Below are 20,982 nucleotides of genomic sequence, written 5' to 3'. Positions count from 1 at the left end.
CTGCAGCAGGGGGTTGTCACAAATGCTGCTTTCTTTGTGTGTTTTCTGACTGAATTGATCTATATCCTTTACCAAATCTTATATTTGCCACTATCAGTCTTAAGAGACCTTAAAAGGACTAGGGGTGCACGATAATTAACAGAACTTATTACGTCATTCCGATAAGTCCGATATCATGATGAATAGCCCCGATAACATAGCCTATATAATTTCAGTGCCCCGCTCCCACTAAAGCTAAATGAAAGGTCTTATCGTAACCCTAAAAGTACACATCATACAATCAATTACAATACATGAGTTTACAGCTGCACGTGTATATAGAAAGTGTTTATTTTTATTAATATGTTATACCTTTCCTGCTGTCAGCTCCCAGACAGTAGTCGAGAGCACAGGGGAGACGTCGATGTTCTCTCGGGGGTAACAGTGAAAGAAAGAGAGAAAGGCCTTTAGGAGCTGAAAGTTATCGTTAGCGGTATCGGTTAAAAAAAAAAGTTATCGTGCATCCCTAAAAAGGACCATTACAAGCGAATAAAATACATGAGACGTGTACATTTGTTTGCAATCACTGATAAAACGATGATGTAATCACAGTTACAAAGAAAATTACCATGAGAAAAAAAGAACTGTGATATAACCACAGTCAATCATGTGTATTCAACATTCACATTTTCCAATGGAAACTTCAAAGATCACACATGTTTAGTTTTGCATTTGTCTCCTGCAATGTTGTTATGACAAAACTGCTTGGTTGAAGGCCTACACAGCTCAGCCAAAGGAGGAAAGGTTTGTGAAGGCTTCACAAGGATTTGAATGTCTACGTCTTCAAGTTTTACATTGCAAAACATCTAATTTTGCATTGTTTTTCTTGTTAGGTGTTAGGAGCCTTGCTAAGAGAAGGGGCAGTCTTTATACGACAGCACCCGCTCCCTTGTTTTTTAAATTTTTTCCCTCATTCATATAGATTTTTGACACATGTAAAACATATTTACATCTGGCCTTAGAGACCATCATTGTCTAAAACTAGAAAATGCCCTTGGGTAAACAAGCTATTAAATCTGTCCGACATTTGATTTATTTTTACATCAAACGGCCATCATAGCCTCACTCTGAGAACAAGGCGTGTACCCGGTCGTCACCTTCTCATTTTCGGGGCGGCCCTAAAATGTGTTCCGTGTGTTGAGTGTGCTATGGTGAAACACAAGTTGTACAATTCTAAATGTATGAACAGTCCTCCGTCCTCCACATCGCTCTCACCGCAGGCCAGGCAGGACACTCCGCAGTGGGCTGTAAAATGCAACAGGGCACTGGGAAAGAGCTGGGTGGCTGCAGACATGATCCATGCACTGCATGGAAAGCAACACTTGAGACAACCCCCTGCTGCAGTAGTGTGTGTGTGTGTGTGTGCGTGTGTGCGTGTGTGTGTGTGTGTGTGTGCGTGCGTGTGTACATGTAGGCCTGTGTATGTGTGTGCATACGCACGTCTGCGTGTGTGTGTGTGTATGTGTGTGTGTGTGTGTGTGTGTGTGTGTGTGTGTGTGTGTGTGTGCATGCATATGTGTGTGTGCATGCATATATGTGTGTGTTTGTGTGTGTGTGTGTGTGGTGGGCTGATAGAAGGCTGAGGATATGTGTGCTGATCCATCCGCTGTATGGATCAGCTTATGCAGGTGGGGCTGAGATTGGCTGCATGCCAATGAGTGAGTTGCTCTGGAGCGAGTGCACTGCTGTGTCACAGGGAAAGGTATCATGTGTCTGTATGATTACAGTATTCATGTCTATGATTACTGTGTTACGTGTCTGTATGTTTACTGTGTGATGCAGAGCCTTTGTAACGGTTTACTTTTCAGAAGCTGGATTGGCAAGAAACGGTAGGGAATCCCAGAGAATGTTGAATGGTAGACAACACTTTTAAATCCGGAAATCCTATGGTTGGGCTATTCTGTTGTGCTAAACTGTGCTGGTGGGACTTAATGTACTCCTGTTAGTTAACACAATTTAAAATTCAGATTTTACTCGTAAACATTTACAGCTAGTGCCAAACTCTTGGGCACCAGAGTTTAAGGATTATGTACATTTTATATTGGTTTAATTGTTTTTGCCTGCCACTATGTTGTCTGTGCTGCAGACAGCATAGTGGCTACAGGGGGTCTCTGGGCCAATGACTATTTAGAGAAGTTACAGGACCTAAAATACAGAACTACTATCAACCGGTGTGGTCGCAAAGAGAAGGAAAATGTGAACCTGATCATCTTTCCAATGGTAAGGCAGCAGAAAGGAACAAATTAGATGTTTAAGGAAGTACTGCCATGGGGATGACAAAAATGGCGGCACTCTTTTTTGTTTGACCTCAATTAGGCCCTCCATAAAAGGTGACCCTTTTCTAAAAGGAGGTCTTTTATGGTTCCTTTTTTTGCAACTTTCCCCTCTTTGGGCATTAGAAATGCACTAGACACTGCTGCATAGCAAAAGTACCTTCATAATGGCCATTAGCCAGGTTAGTTTCATTAGAGGAAGTTACAGCAATTGTCCTATTGTGTCATTAGTATATGCCATTGTTTTGTAATCAATAGCTGTTCTGCCCTCAGAATTCTATGTTCAAAACTTAAATGCAATTGAAATGATTTAATGAATGTTAATAGATTAAACTTATGGTAAAGAAAACACACACACACACACACACACACACACACACACACACACACACACACACACACACACACACACACACACACACACACACACACACAGTAATATTTACATGATGAGAACTAGATTTTTATTTTGAAGTGTGATAGTAGGCTACGTGTTCTTTGTTTATACTTGTTACCATGGCAACCAGCAGTAAGAAAGACGGTTGGTCACTCGGTGAATCTTCTCTTACTTTCTCAAGCTCATGAAAGCAAGGTTGTAAGTTCAATACTGTATATATATAATTAAATGCTGTTTATTAGCGACATACTGTATAAGAAACTAAGGTTTTCTGTTGTTTATATTTACAGTTTCACTCTTGATATTCCACCGTATACGAAAGGAAATAAAGGGAGCAAGACGCTCCAATCCTGGCTCGAGCGTAGTGAGTTTGGCTTACCGCTACAACTGCAATGACGTACAAGAAGAAGTACCGAACGTGCAGGGAGAGCAGTACAATAGCCATTCATCATCCCTGGAATAATGTAATACAATACACAAGAGTGTTTTGGACCTCAATTCATCTTGTCAAATCCAATTACTTGACAGGAACTATTGTATAATTTACAGCATACACTGATAATCGTGAAAGAGACCACATTGAGGTCATGCTTACTGGTAGCTTGGTGGGCTGCTTCTCTGTTATTGAGCCACTCAGATGTAGGTTGGCTCCAGAGGACAAGGTGGGTGCCTGGTGCAGTACTGAAGTGGTCTTCAGTTTGGCGCGGGTGGCCAGCGGCCACCGTGGGATCATCTTGGTGGGCTGCTTTGAAATGAGACCTCTCTCTCCCTTTCTCTTCTCACACACACACACACACACACACACACACACACACACACACACACACACACACACACACACACACACACACACACACACACACACACACACACGCAAATGCAGGGAAATTTGAGCAGTGTCCTCAACCCCCGATTTGAGAGCCATAGTATTTCATGCATTATAAATTAACATTACAAATCAACAAATGCAAAGTTTGATACGTAACTATTCAAAAGGTCTTGGGGTGGGGGAGAGCACGGGGAACTATATTTGTTGTTGTTGTGTAAAATGTACTTTGAATTTGGATTTAGTTCTCTTTTCCCCTGCTGCTCTCAAATTACTCAAGACTTGACGAAAATTGACGGTTGTTTGAGAGAAACCCGGAAGGTTGGATTCTTTTTCAGTTTGATTTAGCAAGGGTAGCAAAGGAAACAAGGTAGGCATTCTGGCTTGAAACAGATGCAAACACAAACCCAATAAAATCGAATAAATACTCCTGAACTCTTTGGGGCCCCCTTACGGATTATTGGCTGTTAAAGGACAAACACGGGCTGTGACCAAATAATCATAACCGTCTCTCCTGCCTTCACTTAAACATCCGTTTCAAATACCATTTGACACTACTTGGCAAATTATATTCTGCCTAGAGTTTTTCGCGTGTGCGCGCCCACCACGAGTGTAAACAGCAAGATAGCAATTTGGGAATCAACGCACGTCGCGTCAGAACGGATTGGGTGGAAAATGAAGTTGCCATCTTTTACAAAGTACGTAGGCCTACGAAATGTCCCAACAAACAAAAACCTAAAGTGCCACTGCTAGTATTATCCTCATGACAGGCGCACTCACGCGAAACGCTCTTACGCAGACCGAGCAAAACGAAGTGATTCGTTTGATTGATTGGTAACCGATGTCTTGGACAGAATCGTTTCAGATCGGTATTGTCCTTTAAAACGAGATAGGCCTACATTGCAAAATAAGCCAGTGACGAACTCAAAGGTGAATTTGACACGTTTGATGGAATGCAGCTCTAGGCTGGTGGTACACCTCGGTGATGACACTTCACCCCACATCACTGATAAGTGCCATGGAGTGTCCTTCACCTTTCAGACCGCCTGCATACCTCCATGTCCCCCAACCCCCCTCATTCTGTCCCTTGGGTAAAAAAAAAAAAAAAAAAAAACTTGCAGGGCTTTCAGGTGTAATGGTGCAACTACACGTAGGCCTACGTAGCGTGTCAAGTTTTACTAATGTTAAACTAGGCTACACCTAGCATCTACAATAGATTTTGGGGTAAAAGTACACTCACAGGTAGGACTGGGGCTTAGATGTGCTTTGGATGCAGAGTTGTTTAAACCATGCCAGAGATAAGAGTGCCTGCATGGACAATGGACCCATTGTTGGCAGTCAGGATGAAATGCAATGCTCACCCAGCAAGGAGCCCTTTCCAGACTGGTCAAATGTGTGTATAGTAGGCCTATCTGTGGCAGTGTTTAAGGATAATGGGGGGGGGGGGGGGGTGAATTCCAGTGCGACAAATGGCATTCCGGTATAGCTAGTGAATCATTGGTCATGGCAATCATTTAGTTACGGTTTCCTTGAAAGTGAGCCAAGTTGGTAATGGAGGATAACCTGTGGCTGCAAATAAATGACCAATGGTATTTGAAATTTCAATTTTGGGCTAAATGTGATATGAAAAAAAAAAAACTTAAAAACTCTAAGTGAGGCAGGAGTCAAAGACATTTGGTCAACACTGGATCAGAATCTGATGAAGTGGAACCACCAGGCCCGGTTCTACGGGGGTGCATAAGCATGCATTGCACCCCCAAAAAAATTGTTTGCACCCTGAATTGAAAAAAGGAGGGAGTGAATTATTATTATTTTTTTATAAATATGATTTAAAAAAATAAAACACTTGCTCACAAAACTAATTGTTCCATTAAATACCGTTGTTTGCTGCATTTATTTTGTTCACTAAACCGATAAGAACGTTATTATTATTATGACAGGTGCGCGTGAACTGCGCCCCGTCCGGCGGCGCGCACGTCAGTGACATTAAACTTCTTCGGCAGCAACAATTAGGCATTTACAATGGATATCCGAAAATAAAAAAGAACACCGCAAAAGAATCCAATACATCAGACAGTATAACCGTTGTGAACACTAGCACTAGCAACGCTAGCTCAATCCTGCCCGGCTCGCTGCCTTTGCCGGCGCAGCTCTCACTCCCGGACAAGCAGCCTTTGCCGGCGCCACTGTGTTGTTCATAAGAACCCATATTTGCAAATTGTGTTTTGATTGTATTTATTTACAATCTTGTGAACTTTAAGAAAGGCACTATGTATTACTGATTACTTTTTGTGAAAATAACATTCCTAATTGGGTTTTATCTGTCAGCATTAAAAGTTTTGGGCAGCAGAATAAGCACTTGACATTAAGTGGTTCACATAAAGGTGCATCTCATAATATTAGAATATCAGGGAAAAGCTATTTTTTGTAATTTAATTCAAAAGGTTCCATATAATCTAGATGTATTAGACATGAAGTGATATATTTCAAGCATTATCTTGTGAATGATAATGTAAAATTATTTTATGACATTTAGTGGTTCACTTATATAAATACAGAGAATGTTTTATGTTTTATGTTTATGTTGTTAAATTATTTTGTCTCACAAGGCTACAGTGCTGCTTGAAAGTATGTGAACCTCTTGAGCCTTTTCAATTTTGATTTAATTGAACCATTAATTCATTCTCATATCCAAAGCTTGGATATCAATAAGCTAACGTTGCAGCTGAAATGTTCTCCACATCACAAGACATGATACCATCTTTTAAGCACAGTAAATGTTTTTGTCCCAACATGTCAGTACAACTACCCAGAAGTGCTTGTCTATCTACTGGTAGAAAGGCCTAGTGTAAAAAGCGAAGTCTGAACTGAAGCTGGTTTTACTATAGTACTGGTGCACCCCCTATAATCTCAGATGCACCCCAAGGCATTCTGTTCTGGAACCGGGCCTGGGAACCACTACACAAAAGCAGCGTAGTAGTCAGCTAAAGTACTGCCTAGCCATCTTTGATGCGTAGGCCTATGCACCAGGCCCATATATAGCATCTAGGAGAGTCCCATCAAGAACCAATACGGGCCACACCACAATTGTAGAGGCAATATTTTTATTGTACAGACAATTGCTTTATTAACAAAAGGTTCTAAAAGCACGGCATGACATTTATAATCCAAGATCTGATACAAATATAAAGGCATTTATCAGTGTATACAAATATATGATTGAGTAATAATTTCCACAATGCGCCTCCAAAAGGATATCCCAGGCACGGCTGACTTTAAATTTACTCTAGTCCATGACGATCGTACAGGCAAGCAACAATAGGCAACAAACAAAAACAGGTGATCCGTCCAAGACCAACTCTGTTGTTGAGACTACTAATTCGGTTTAAAAAAAAAAAATGAAAAAAAGGTTCGCAGACCTTAAAACAAAAAAAACTTTCTCCGGGGGAGGTTGGCGTGTTCATGGACGCACCTGTTCCAGTGATGTTGCCCATGCTGCCTCTGGTGTTAGTCCTTGCAGTGTGTTTAGTGCTGGACAATCCTTTTCATGAAAGAATTAGCGCCGCCCGTAAAAGAGAAAGGCCGTTATTACGGCAGGGAGCAGCAAAGCAGCGGTTGACCGCACGCACTCTCCCGCGCCCTTCGGGGTGACGGAGCCGGGCGCCGTGGTTCCCGTGGCGGAGGGCGAGTTGGTGTTGTTTGCATCAGGCATGGGCATTTGTGTCGTAGTGCCACCTACCAGCTGAAAAGTAAAATGGGTAAAGTTGGTCAGTGGCAGGATTTGTATGTCACAAAATTGTCATTGACGCATTTCTCGTGCAATGATATAGGACTACTTTTTATACTGCCTTCAATATTAAAGAAATAAGCCCCAGTTGTATCATTAAAGTTTAAATTATTGAAACTTGCAAGACTTCCATGAATTGTAAATTTGAGATAAAAAATGCATACAAACTAGAATCAAGAATTGCACATTTTGATTAACTTCCTTACAGCATCAACGTTAACTCATCTTTAAATGATGTCCGATTTAAATCAAGTGACAATGGAATAAAATGTTGAAGGAAAGTTGTAAATATCTCACCATTGATGCCAAATGCAGAGCAAGTAGGAATCCAAGGAGAAAAGTGGCGAATTTATTCATATTGGCGGTATTCCTGTAAAATGCCGTGCTTCGTTGGCCGTGCAGTGCACCTCGTCTTCAAGAAGGGAGTGACTGATGTTTGGTCGATCGGCTCTTTATAGGCTGGCGCTACGTCATCAAACCACCTGTTCCATCTTAAGACATTAACGCAAAATCGTCAATTACTTGTTGTTAATGTGGACTTGTAGTCTTTTCTTAAAAAAAAAATTAATAATAAAGGGTTATTATTATTGATAGGCCTTCACTCAAAATATATATAACAAAAATTAAGATATATGCCTTTTGTATAATCCTTATGAATCGCTAGTCATAAAAACGAATTAAGTTAACTATAACGTTGAATATAGTCTTTAAAATAACAGCATAGAAAGAGATATGTGATTTTTTTTTAACTTGATTAAAAGTAAAGTAAACAAATAATCCAGAGTTGCTTAAATGTATAATGTAAGGGGAAAAGGGGGACATCTTGTGGTAGTTGAAGGCATTCAAAAAGCGTTTCTAAATGTAGTCCTTCGTGAGCTTCCGTAGTTGTCCCCCTGGTATTTCTTCCGGGATAAACACCTAAGAGGTCGACATCAAACGGTGCTGCCACTTAGGCAACTCTACCACCTAAATAAACGGGGGCATTGTTAATTTGTACATAATTCGGAAAATTTGGCCACTTAACCACCTGATGTTGCTGTGCCGGACCTCGGCAGTAAGCCAGACGATTGCTAGATGGGGGTTAACTGCACGCCGAAGAGGCGCTGTGCTCCATCCTGCACTCTCCTTCAACTATCGCAGCTGTCAAAGTGTCAGCTCAACCGAAGGCAAAACACAGCCAGTGGATGTCGGCTCTTCACAGGGACAGTACCGGGATAGTGTGCTACTTCCCCGCACCGATTTCCCAATGAAACTAACCGGACAAAAGCTTCTTGATCGAGAACTTGAGATTCAGCGGGTAAGAACTTGCCTTGTAGAATGTCACTCTGTGTCATTCCTTCACTGTGCTCTTGTATGTATTGCCTTCTGTTAATAGTAAATACCTCCATTTACTGGCAACAACCTGACGTTTTGACAGAAGACTACTACTTTGTTGTCACATAGCTATCCTCCAAATCATCCCCATTCCCTGTTCATATGAATGTTTTGTGCAGATGTGTGGGTTTGCAGAGCTCTACTCCTGGCAAAGAGAGAGGAAGGCGAAGAAGGAGTTTTGTCTCCACGACGGACCCCCCTATGCCAACGGAGACCCCCACGTTGGACATGCACTCAATAAGGTGATCTCTCCAGGGTGTTTGCTGGCTGTCTACACTTCTTTACCCTACCCAATGCCAGGTTATTATTGAGCACGGTGCCATAAGTGATAGTAGCCTCAGCGAAATTAGTACGGGATCATACAGTAACACTTTCTGACTGAATTTCATGATAAAGTCGCCCTTTTCTTTGGTTCATCCATAGATATTGAAGGACATCCGTAATCGGTTTGAGATGCTGAGGGGCCGGCAGGTGCACTACGTGCCTGGGTGGGACTGCCACGGCATGCCCATCGAGCTGAAGGCCCTGGGGGAGTTGGGCCCAAGCAGCCTCAGTGCCCTGCAGATCAGACAGAAAGGTCAGCCAAAAGGAGAGGGCTGAACGGTGGTGGGCTGCTGGGAAAGGACATGTGTTCTTCTCGTCACGTTTTTGAAGAATGTTTGCATTCAAATGTAGTTGCCACGCATGTAAACAGGTCTTGTCTGGTCGAATCATGCATATTGTCATAAACAATGTGCATGGAAAAGTTTTAAAAACATAACAACCCCAATTCCACACAGTGATGTCATAAAATCATTGTGTCGCTTGATGCTAATACCGTACCCTAGCTCTACCCTAGCCCTGGCTCTGAGGAGACCAGCTAAAATCCCCTTCTTAGACCAGCCTCCAACACGCCAACCTTCTATGAAAAGTGTCTGCAAATGTTTAAAAATGGACACCATTTAGACTGGCCTGTGGAAATAGAAATAGACAGCAGCCCCGCTGGACCGGAGATAACCCTAGCTCTGAAGCACTTCCTTAAGGCGCAATTCACACTCTTCTGTCTCCTCCCTCCAGCCCGACAGTTTGCAGAGGGGGCGATCGCCCGCCAGAAGGCCGCCTTCCAGCGCTGGGGGGTCATGGCGGACTGGGACAAGTGCTACTACACATTTGACGGGGCCTACGAGGCGGCACAGCTCAAGGTCTTCCAGGAGATGCACAGCAAGGTAGGCCGGCGGTGGGCGTTTCGGATGGATTGTATCATGTTATGTTTGACTTGGCTTTGGGGTCCTGGGTGTTGTCACATGCTGTCTGTTTCACAACAGCCGACATTTTGAGCACTTTTCAGGTTTTCAGGTTTTAAAGTAATCCTATGATGTTTTGTTGAGCGTCTTTCTTATTGGGGTCAAGGAGGGCTTTTTGTGTAAATATGAGCACTAGTGTCATGATGTTGACGTTTAACGTGTGTGTGTGTGTGTGTGTGTGTGTGTGTGTGTGTGTGTGTGTGTGCATGCACGGAAGATCAGGGTATGGTGTCACCTCTGTATTACTGTGGGATCTGAGTGCATTTTGTGCACACACCAGCACATGGCTCTATTGTGATTGTCTCTCTGGGTCGTCCAACAGGGGCTGATCTACCAGGACTACAAACCAGTCTTCTGGTCTCCGTCCTCCAGGTACAGAAGCAGCGACAAATAAATCCCTCCTTTTTATGAACCAAAGAGCTTTTTGTCTGGCATTCATCAAACTGTGTTGCTCAGCTAAAGGCAGAGCCCATTACTCACTGTCTTTGAATGATTTGGTTATCCTTCTCCTAGAACGGCCCTGGCAGAGGCAGAGCTAGAGTATAACCCTGAGCACGTCAGCAGAGCCATCTACACTACATTCCCCCTGGACACACTACCAGCCAAACTGGCCTCCGAAGCAGGTACATGACGTCAATCTCCTCAATTTGTTTTTTGTTTTTGCATTTTTTTGCATTAACGTTCATTAATAATGCTGTGTGTGTGTGTGATGTGCGCGTTTACATGGTGTGTCTATTGCAGAGGATCTGAAGGGTGTGTCTGTGCTGGTCTGGACCACCCAGCCTTGGACCATTCCAGCCAATCAGGCTGTGTGCTACATGCCCAATGCCCAGTAGGTAGCGCGCGCTCAGGGCTAACGTCATACAGACACACAACCTTTTCCAACCTACACTCGACATAGGAGCATTATGCAAAGGGTATAGGCACTTTGCTCGAGGATGCCTACATGCCTGCTTGAGTCTCCAGTAGCAGTGAACATGAACATGTTTATGCTGTCGTGTTGTTCAGTCTTAAGGCTGAGTCGCTCTGTGCTAACTAACCTCCTGGGTGTGCTTGTGGTTCTGAAGGTACTCTGTTGTGAAGAGGGCCGACAGCGGCCAGCTCCTCCTGGTGGCCACCGAGCGTGCTGCGGGCCTGGCAGCGCTGCTCGGCACCGAGCTGGAGAGCAAAGGCACCTTTACAGGTGAGGTCACCAAGCACGTGACCTGTGACGGTACAACCCATTACACACAGCCATGTTAACCCAAGCTCTCTTGATCTCTCTCTTTCTCTCCCCATTCATCTTTCTGTCTCTTTCTCTCCAACTCTCTTGTTACCCATCTTTCTCACTCTCTCTCTTGCTCTCTTTCTGAAGGCTCTGAACTGGAGGGTGGGATCTGCAAGCACCCAACAATTCCCGGTAAGGAAGTGCCCCTGTTGCCGGCCAATCACGTGACCATGGGCAAAGGAACGGGATTGGTCCACACGGCGCCAGCCCATGGCATGGAGGACTACAGCGTGGCGTCACACTTCAAATTGAGCGTGGTACGTTCCTCAAACTGAGCGTGGTACTCTCTCGCTCTGTCATGGGGAATAAAACATTAAGGAATCGGGTTTGAGTTTAAATACAATTTCACTAAGATGAGTATTGCCATTAAAGTATATCTTCTTGAAATTCACAAAAGAACATACAAATATTCCTTGCCTAAATTTGAATGAATTCAAGGGTATTTACCCTCTACTTTGTATAGTATGATTCATTACCTGAGAGAAACAGGACATTGGAACTTCCAGGTATAAATACATTTGACTGGGACATTGTCATTTAGTCATGTGACATTTACAAAATGTCATTTTCTTTTTTTTTTAAGAGCACCAGAAGTCGAAAAACAACCCTGATTACACTACTGCTTGCTTTCAGCTTTGTGTTTGTGTTCGTTCACAGGAGTGTATAGTGGACGAGGAGGGCAGGTTCACTGAGCTGGCCGGCCCTGAGCTGGCCAACCTGCATGCGATGGACGAGGGCACCGATAAAGGTAAAGACGTGTGCTCCGAGCCCACCGGTTCCTCGGCGGCCTCCGCCCCAGTAGTCTAAACGTGTGTGCGTGCGCGGACCTGTCTCCCCCCCCACACACAGTGATCTCCATGCTGAAGGAGTCTGGCGCCCTGGTGAGGGAGGAGCCGTGCGTGCACAGCTACCCGTACGACTGGCGCACCAAGAAGCCCGTCATCATCCGGCCCAGCAAGCAGTGGTTCATCAACACGGCCTCGCTGAAGGACAAGGCCAAGGTGAGCGTCAGGAGCGTCAGGAGAGGAGGAGGAGGAGGAGGAGGAGGAGGAGCAGCAGCAGCGGGGCCGTTTTGAGGTTTTAGCATCCGGCTCCGGGGTCGCTTCGGTTGGAGTCTCGCTGTCGCCGTGGTGACGCGGCGGTCGTATCGTTTGATAATGGGATTTTGTGGTTTGGTCATTGAGTGAGGAGAAGATGTGCTCTAGAATGTCGCACACCGTGCAATTGGAAATGAGGGTTATGTGAAGAACACCTGGTTTTAATGTGTGAATATTTAATTTCCCCTTTCATGTTTTTAATGCAAGTTATTCCCCAAGATTAAACCAGTATTGGAGGTTATGAATAGCCTTTGCCCTAGCAGACTGTGACATTGTAATTTTTGTTGACCCTTTACTTACCCTCTACTTTTTGTAACCTTTACTTACTGTGTGTGTGTGTGTGTGTGTGTGTGTGTGTGTGTGTGTGTGTGTGTGTGTGTGTGTGTGTGCGTGTGCGTGCGTGCGCCACATGCAGGAGGTGCTGCAGAAGGTACGTGTGATGCCAGAGTCGGCGCGGGGCGGGCTGCTCGCCATGCTGGACCGGAGGACCTACTGGTGCATCTCCAGACAGAGGAGCTGGGGCGTCCCCATCCCCGTCTTCTACCACAAAGACACCGGGGAGGCGCTCATCAACAAGTCAGCACACACACACACACACACACACACACACCTTCAGAGTAGCAATACAACATGCAGACTCCTATGATGACGATGCTGACTAATAGGAGTCATATCTGCCTCTGGTCTCTAACCCTGTCCCTGCCTGGTCCCTGACAGACACACCGTGTCCCACATATCCACCCTCTTCAAAGAGAAGGGCAGCGACTGCTGGTGGGAGCTGCCACTGGAGTCCCTCCTGCCACCGGAGGTGCTTAAGAAGGTAAACATGCATGTGGCGGCCATTGCTGTATCGTCCTAAACGGCCATGGGCATGTGTGTGTGTGTGTGTGTGATGGAGAAACCTTTTGACTGGGTTTTATTGTCCAGTCCAAAGCAGGCCCAGTGGAGGACTATGTTCGTGGGGAGGACGTACTGGACATCTGGTTTGACAGCGGTGCATCGTGGGCCGCTGTGCTAGAAGGTAAAGTCTTGTACCTAAATCAGTGTCGCCGTTTTGGTTTGGTGCCAACAGACATAAAGAAAGTGGTCTATTTAGAGATATGCATTTTTCGAATTTCAGATTTGAGGAAAAATAGATGAATTTATGTGTGCCTCTCTTGTTCAAAGCATTCACATTGTATTTAGGATCTCTAGCGTTCTTGGTCCATGGATTGTAATTAAATTGCCTCTTTACTTAGCAGATTGGCCACCAACTAAAGACGTGTTTAATCCTGTTTGGTTAGCTTCTGTGTTAGCGAAATCTCCTTAGACCTTTGAAAAGTAAACGACTGCAGCCCCTGGGAACCTCAGATTAACGCTGGAGCGGTGTCAGCGCTTTGTGTTCATTAGCAAAATGGCCGTTGGTTGTGTTGTTTGAATCAAACAGTGTTGTTATTGATATTGGCTCCTTTGCTAGATGCACACTTCAACAAAATCTTGCTTTTGCAGTCTCGCCAGGTTTTGAGAGGTTTTTGTCTCTATTTTATAAAAAGATCCTTGGTATAAGAATTAATGTGATCCCTTTTTCTGAGATTGGCTGGGATTTCTCTTCCTTTTTGTAATCCTTTTTTGTAAGGACCAGAACAGAATGGTTGTTGTCCTCTCTTTAGAAGGGATGGAGGAGGAGGAGGACCGCTCTGAGGAGCCGGAGTCACGTCTGAGCTGGCTCCGTACCTCCCTGCTCAAATCCCGTGTCCCAGGTCCATAATCAGCCTCTGTCTCTCTCTCTCTCTCTCTGCATGAGGTATTTGTTTATCCCTTCTCTTTCCATCCATCCCTTTCCCTGCCGAGGTGCAAAGTGCAGCGCATTTGCCTGTCCCTCTCACGTCTCCATCTGGATCTTGCATCCTGCTGACCTCTCTTAGTCCTCACTTTCTCTCTCTCGGTCCCTGTCTATGCTGCTCTCTCGCCCTTTATACAAACAAGATGGTGATTAAAGACTTTGAGATTTGAGGTATTTGTTTGTTAGGATGGCCCGGAGAAACAACAAGCCCCAACACCGCCACCCACCCAACACCTATATTAACACATCATTTACTGATGTGTTTTTATTATTTTATCTCTTTTTTTTCAGTTTTAAAGTGGTGTTTACAAGCCTGAAAAAAACCTGTAAACAAGCCTGTAAACACCCCCCTCCCTCCCTCCCTCCACAGCTGACTGAAGGCATGGCCTCTTTCTCTCTTCCTGGACTCCCTTGACCCTTCTGTCCTCAATTTCTTCCTTATTCTGAAAGGAACGGACAAATTGCCAACCTTGACCTTCAGCTTACTTCGGCTTCTGTTGTCCTCGTAGAAGTCCCTTTTTTTCAGAATTGCATTCTTCTAAAAGTGTCCGTCTCCATCGTCCGTGTAGAGTCGGAGCCGCCGGCGGACATGTATGTGGAGGGCAAGGATCAGATCGGAGGCTGGTTCCAGTCCTCGCTGCTCACCAGCGTGGCCGTCCGAAACAAAGCGCCTTACAAGTCAGTACCTACCTCCACTGTGTGTGTGTGTGTGTGTGTGTGTGTGTGTGTGTGTGTGTGTGTGTGTGTGTGTGTGAGAGAATTTAATTTCATTAAAATGTATAAAGCCCTGGTTAAAAATAGCCTTGTTATGGGTAACCATCAGCAACTACAGAACTCTTCTGCCCTCAAGTGGACAACAAGGGTATCGCATGGCACCTGTTGCACCTGATGCATCATCCTGTGTGTGCGTGTAGGTCCCTGGTGGTTCATGGCTTCGCGGTCAGCGAGAAAGGGGAGAAGATGTCCAAGTCCCTGGGCAACGTGGTGGACCCCCAGGTGGTCATCAACGGAGGAACGGTTGGTACTGGGAGAGAAAACAGTTAGTGGTAGTCAATCATCTTCATGTCCCTATAAGCCTGACTCCCTCCTTTAAAATAAAACGATAACGATTCCAAAAAAGTGTCCTGAATAATATTATTATTACGTTTTTATTTTTAAATACAAATTTTCTTCAAGTATTTTTTGTATTTGTATTTTGGAATTATCAAAATTTTGGCAATTCTTCAAACAATAACATCAGGAATGTTCATCCATGTCAGAGCATGTCTGGTATAGTACGTCCCGGATATACAATTCAACAGATAGTATAATAAACCGTACTATATGCTGTATAGTACAGTGTGATATATCCCCTAGTTTATGTTGACTGGTGCAGACCAGACATGGCTAAATGGAGCACAGCCATAATAATTTAATTATTGTACTTTTTGCATTGTATGATACTGATCAATACTGTGACTTTATTCCCATTTTAAGATGTCCATTACCTGCCTTTTTTATACAGATATTTTAATCTAATATATGTATCTAATAATCTCAACTTTACATTTACCTCAAATCCTTTCACTCTTTGTCTCTCTGTCTCTGTCTGTCTTTCTCTCTCTGTCTTTGCCTCTGTGTCTCTCTATATCTATGTCTCTCTCTCTCTATCTCTGTCTATGTCTCTCTGTCTCTCTCAATCTTTGTCTCTGTCTGTATGTGTCTCTCTCTCTCTCTCTCTCTCTCTGTCTATGTCTCTCTGTCTCTCAGGACCCCACCACTCCGGCCTACGGTGCGGACGCTCTGCGCTGGTGGGTGGCTGAGTCCAACGTGTTCTCTGAGGTGCAGATCGGCCCGACGGCGCTGCAGTCGGCCAGAGACAGCATCAGCAAGGTGCCCCTCGCCGTCACCCAGGACGGGGCTTTATTCTCCTCTCTTTAGGAGCAAATCTGTTAAGATTCAACGGTTGTTTTTTGTCTGTTTGCTGCTGGGTTTGTTCGATGATGTAGCTGAGGTGTTTTTGGTGCTTAATTCCTCTTTTGCGTGTACTTTTTGAAGTCACGCAATGAGCTGCAATACAAAGTATCACAGTATTGTGAATATCAAAAAAAAAACTAATGTTTGGAAACCTGACGAGTTTCATAATGCATGTGTCATATGTTGCATGATCAACGCTATGCCGGTTGCTCTGGAAAGATTTATTCAGCACTGCTTTCTCAAGAGGATATTCACAAAGAAAGGGGTGTTTGTTCATGTTTGTTCATTATTATAAGCTATTTTCCACCCCTGTCTCTCCCAGTTGAGGAACACCCTGAAGTTCCTGCTGGGGAACCTGCAGGGCTTTGACCCCCGGACGCACGCCGTGGACCCCAAAGAGATGCACTACCTGGACCAGTACATGCTGCACCTGCTCCGCGGCTACAGCATCAAGGTGGGGGCCATTCTCTATCTAGTCATGCATTCATTTATTTATACGTTCACGCATCCATTTATCCAGAGACACTTGGAGTTGGGAGAATGGGTTGAATTGTGTTGCATGTCATTGAGGAGCAGGTAGGGGTGCTTAAAGTTAGGTATTGAACCCAGTGCAGTTTTGTCTGGGGGCGCACTCATACTAGGCAAAGTTGCCCTGTACCGTACTCAAGTACGATTTCCCCCCCCCCCCCCCCCCCCCACTGGCCTGTGCTCAGGCAATCTCAACTGGGCCTGAGTACGGTTGCCTCTTGTACACATAGGTTGCGTATTTGTGCGTCGGCTCATTAGCATCTGTACAGTGGTCTGAACGCACATCTCCGAAGTGTACTGAGGCCACGAAATTGAACTGTACGGATTGGCAGTACGGATGGCATGCTCACACTAGCCAAACAATCTAGACTTTAGGGGGCAAACGTACTCGGGCACAGTACAGATGGCCGAGTGTGAGTGTGCCCTGGGAGTCCCAACTCAGCCACTACACTACACTATCATCCCCCCCCCGGCCCCCAACTATTTCTATGATGCATTTCTAATAGTAAGATGTGCGTGTGTGTTTGTGTGTGCACGCCCATATACTGTAACTGTGCCCGTGTGTGGCAGGTGACGGATGCCTACAGTGAGTTTGACGCGGGCCGGGCCATTCGGGTCCTGCAGGCCTTCATCAACAGGGACCTGTCCAGCTTCTACTTCAGCATCATCAAAGACAGGTGAGTAGCAGTCACACTAACAGGCTCCTGTGATCAAACACAAAGGAAAACGACATCTTATTCTGCTCCTACATCTCTGGCAGTTTTATAGATGTTTGAACACTTTTGTTGCACAGCTGTTAACCCTTCTGTAGCACTTCATCATTTAACGTCCCTCCCAGCTCCTTGCGGAGATGGGAGCTCGCCCTGCGTCTCTCTAAGAGCTCTGCAAGGAGAAGTCCAATGCATTGGCAAAAGCAAGGAGTTCTTATACAGTGTTGTCAGGATGCTGAGAACAGCTCTGCTCCTCAATATAACTATAGTATTAGTTTACCATCTGGTTAACCATCGATGCACCTCCTCAGGATGTCGTAGCCGTGCCTCAGTTGGAGCCCTTGCTCCTCGACCAAGGGGGTCGAGAAAACAGGCACATACCAATATAAGGCAGTCAGAGTGTGAAAATATAATTTTCCAATTACATCTCTCATTGTTTGTGTGTATATGCTCTCTCTCTCTCCCTCTCAGGCTGTACTGTGAGCCAGAGGGCTCGTTGGGCCGGCGCTCGTGCCAGACGGTCCTGGAGGAGGTTCTGGACGGGCTGACCCGCTCCATCGCTCCCATCCTGCCCCACCTGGCCGAGGAGGTGTACCTGCACGCCCCCGGACATGACGGTGTGTGTGTGTGTGGCTGTTATATTGAGTTATTTTGGCAGTCTATAGCTGTTGTGTTTGTGTTGCTGACTACTCTTTAGTCTATATATTGCCATTATTATCATACATTGTTTATTTTCATACAATAGTAATCTATTTGCATAAACGCTTCATTAACAGATGAACGCTAGATTTAGGCTAACACTAGTGTGTGCGTGTGTGTGTGTATGTGCGTGTGTGCGTGCGTCACGCAGAGGGCGAGACCCTGTTCCGGAGCGGCTGGATCAAGAGCAGCTCGGTGTGGCGGCGGCCGGGACTGGAGGAGGCGGTGGAGGGGGCGTGTGCCATCAGGGACTCCTTCCTGTCCTCCATCCCGGGCAAGAACGCGGCCCAGTACGACCTGACGGTGGCCATCGAGCCGGGCCTGCTGTTTGAGCTCATGGAGGTGAGGGACACCGTGGAGCGTTGGGGTGTGTGAAGACATGCAGTGCATAGAGAGTGGGAGTTCTGTTGGGTAGAAATATCAGTTTAATACGTGTACAAGATGGATGGATAGTTTCAGCTTATGAATGTTGTTGTGGAAAGCTGAAAAGAGAAACCCAGGTTGTGTGGTGGGAATTTGGACCACGTCAATCGTTTCTGTGTTAAAGTTTAAGAATAAAGAGTCATCCGAACTTATAACAATTAGGCTAATTGATTTAAATAATAAAGGTACAATAACATACAACAAAGATACAAACATACATTCATCCGAGGCCTCAGTTGGGAGTTGCAAGGGCAAAAGCAAAGGGCTTCTTATACAGTGTTTTCAGGATGCTGAGAACAGCTCTGCCCCCCAATACAACGATAGTATTGGTTAACCAGATGGTCGTAATCTATCAATGAACGTCCTCAGGATGTCATAAAGGTCAGGGCCTCATCTGTACAGCCCTTGCTTCTCTACCGTCCCGGGGGGGGGTCAAGAAAACAGGCACATACCAACAAAGGGCAGATAGAGAAACAGAACGTGAAAATATAATTTTCCCATTACAGTTGTAAAAAGCGGCATTGGCTAACCTGACTTAATTCTGTTCGCTGTTCTTTGCACTATCCTCTTTGCCGCTCTAACCCTGCAAATTTCCCCACTGTGGGACTAATAAAGGATTCTCTTATCTTATCTTAGCTCTTTCAAACTGTAAACCTGGGCATGGGGAACTATCCACACAAGAACACGCCGGCTCAAACAATAGTCGACACATCGTTGGCATGGGAACAATCCTAACATCCTCGTCCTCCCCCCGCCCCGCCCCAGTCTCTCCAGGAGGAGCCCACCTCCACCTGCTCACAGCTGACGGAGCTGATGATGTCCGCGCGGACCACCCTGACCGGCGCCCTGCCCCGGGACCTGCCCGCCGACACCCTGCTGGGCTCCGGCAGCTTCCTCATCAACCTGGAGGGTGAGGAGGAACAATCATCTTTTCATCATCACCAATCAGCAGCTGAGTCCCTATATGCGTACTGTGTCCCTTCAAATGTGTGCGCAGTAAGCTGATAAGCCACACGCGCCGTGGCACGCACACACACAAAGGCACATCTTGTGGTCATGAGCGTGCTTGCGAGTCGAGTGTCGATACAAATTGTGATTTGTATCTGCAGCAGACATAGATTTGCATTATATTATGTATACAATGCAAATACAAGCAATTCACAAGAAATCAACACCTGGAATCTATTAAGCTATCCACTGTGTTTGACTCTCTCTCTCCCCCCCCCCTCTCTCTCTCTCTCTCTCTCTCGCTCTGTGTCCAGGGGGCGTGATCCGCGAGGACAGCGCCTTCAGCATAGCGGTGGTGCCCACCTCCGCCGCACGCTGCCCCCGCTGCCGCCGCTACACCTCGGCCACGCCCGACTGCCTCTGTCCCAGGTGCCAGTCAGTGCTCTCTGGAGCAGCCTGACCGGACCACGTCGCCATGACCACCAACCAAAACCAAGTCTGATCGATGATGCCATGGTCGGCCATGTTTGTAGTCTCTCTGTTGCACCTTATTTAGTTCCCGACACTCTGAAAGATTCCGATTGGGATGGAGAAGTGCACTTATACTCTCACCTTCCTTATTTGGTGAATGGCCAACTGCTAGCACTCAGCTCATCAGAAAGAGAGGCATGGTATCGCTAGCATAGCAAGACAATGGCTTCATGCAGATAACAGCATCATAACATTTATTTTGGATGGATGGAATGATTTTACATGGAATGTTTCTTTTAGTTTTTTCTAGCACAGAGATGATCATTGTTCTTGTGGAACATTCAGCACTGCTCTTCATTGAACTATTGCTGCATGCAAAACCATGTGTACAGTTCTGGGATACTTGTGTGTTTGTATGTGTGCGTATTGGAGACGGAGGAAAATCTAGGGGAAGGCAGAATGTTTCTTCTTTCTTTTATGTATTCGTGTTTACAACCGGAGATTCAGTGTAAAGACAAAAGAGGAGATAATGCTACATGTACAAATGTCCTTGTTTAACTATTTCCCTTGTAAATGCAAACCCTTTGTATGATATTGCTTTCCTGTACCCATAAAATAAAATATCTATGGAAGTGACCAGAAAAAAAAGGTAGAAAACATCCTTGATTTCTGTATGGGATAGCAAAGTCGCCATAAAGATCCTTCAGCCACTGAAGGAAATGTTCTGTGAGAATGTCTGTTCTGGTTGAATGTGCACATTTCTGCTGTAGTAGAACTAGATTTATACCCAGCTAATTTCTCTCTTCCCTGATTGGTTCAGGAAATCCATCTTGCCTTTTAATCACAGCTGCTAGAAATTAAACACTCATCAATGGCGGAGAAACATGAGGAGGGGGGTGACTTTATGGGTATTTTAGTTTAAAATCGTGCTCACATTTTCTCGCTCTCTTTGCACTCAACTATGTTACAGCAGTGTTTATAATATAATAGTAAAATAATCCCATAACCAAATAAATACGACGGTTTCAATTATTACTTAGTCAAAAGTATGACTGTTGATACTATGGACTGGATGATTACTC

At 45.1% G+C, this 20,982-nt stretch overlaps 1 protein-coding gene across 2 annotated transcripts; it reads left to right on the top strand.

Annotated features, from left to right (window-relative positions):
- The first annotated feature begins 8,246 nt into the window (after positions 1-8,246).
- iars2 (isoleucyl-tRNA synthetase 2, mitochondrial) lies at positions 8,247-20,640 on the top strand. Of its 2 annotated transcripts, XM_084481616.1 has the most exons (24): positions 8,247-8,619; positions 8,816-8,938; positions 9,120-9,273; positions 9,753-9,901; positions 10,302-10,351; positions 10,493-10,602; positions 10,721-10,811; positions 11,047-11,162; positions 11,334-11,503; positions 11,904-11,994; positions 12,096-12,247; positions 12,759-12,919; positions 13,061-13,163; positions 13,271-13,364; positions 13,993-14,082; positions 14,735-14,843; positions 15,080-15,182; positions 15,915-16,037; positions 16,444-16,575; positions 17,220-17,326; positions 17,831-17,976; positions 18,210-18,400; positions 19,247-19,391; positions 19,744-20,640. In XM_084481616.1, the coding sequence occupies exons 1-24, from the start codon at positions 8,353-8,355 to the stop codon at positions 19,887-19,889; spliced, it is 3,123 nt and encodes a 1,040-aa protein (XP_084337742.1). In that variant the 5' UTR covers positions 8,247-8,352; the 3' UTR covers positions 19,890-20,640. The 2 variants fall into 2 exon arrangements, with proteins under 2 accessions (XP_084337742.1, XP_084337743.1); XM_084481617.1 differs by lacking the exon at positions 13,993-14,082 and having other exon boundaries at positions 19,744-20,637.
- The last annotated feature ends 342 nt before the right edge of the window (positions 20,641-20,982 follow it).

Source organism: Micromesistius poutassou, assembly GCF_964030765.1.
Source record: "Micromesistius poutassou genome assembly, chromosome: 17".
In the NCBI taxonomy this organism is placed as follows: domain Eukaryota; kingdom Metazoa; phylum Chordata; class Actinopteri; order Gadiformes; family Gadidae; genus Micromesistius; species Micromesistius poutassou.
This window is presented reverse-complemented; position numbering and strand designations above follow the sequence as displayed.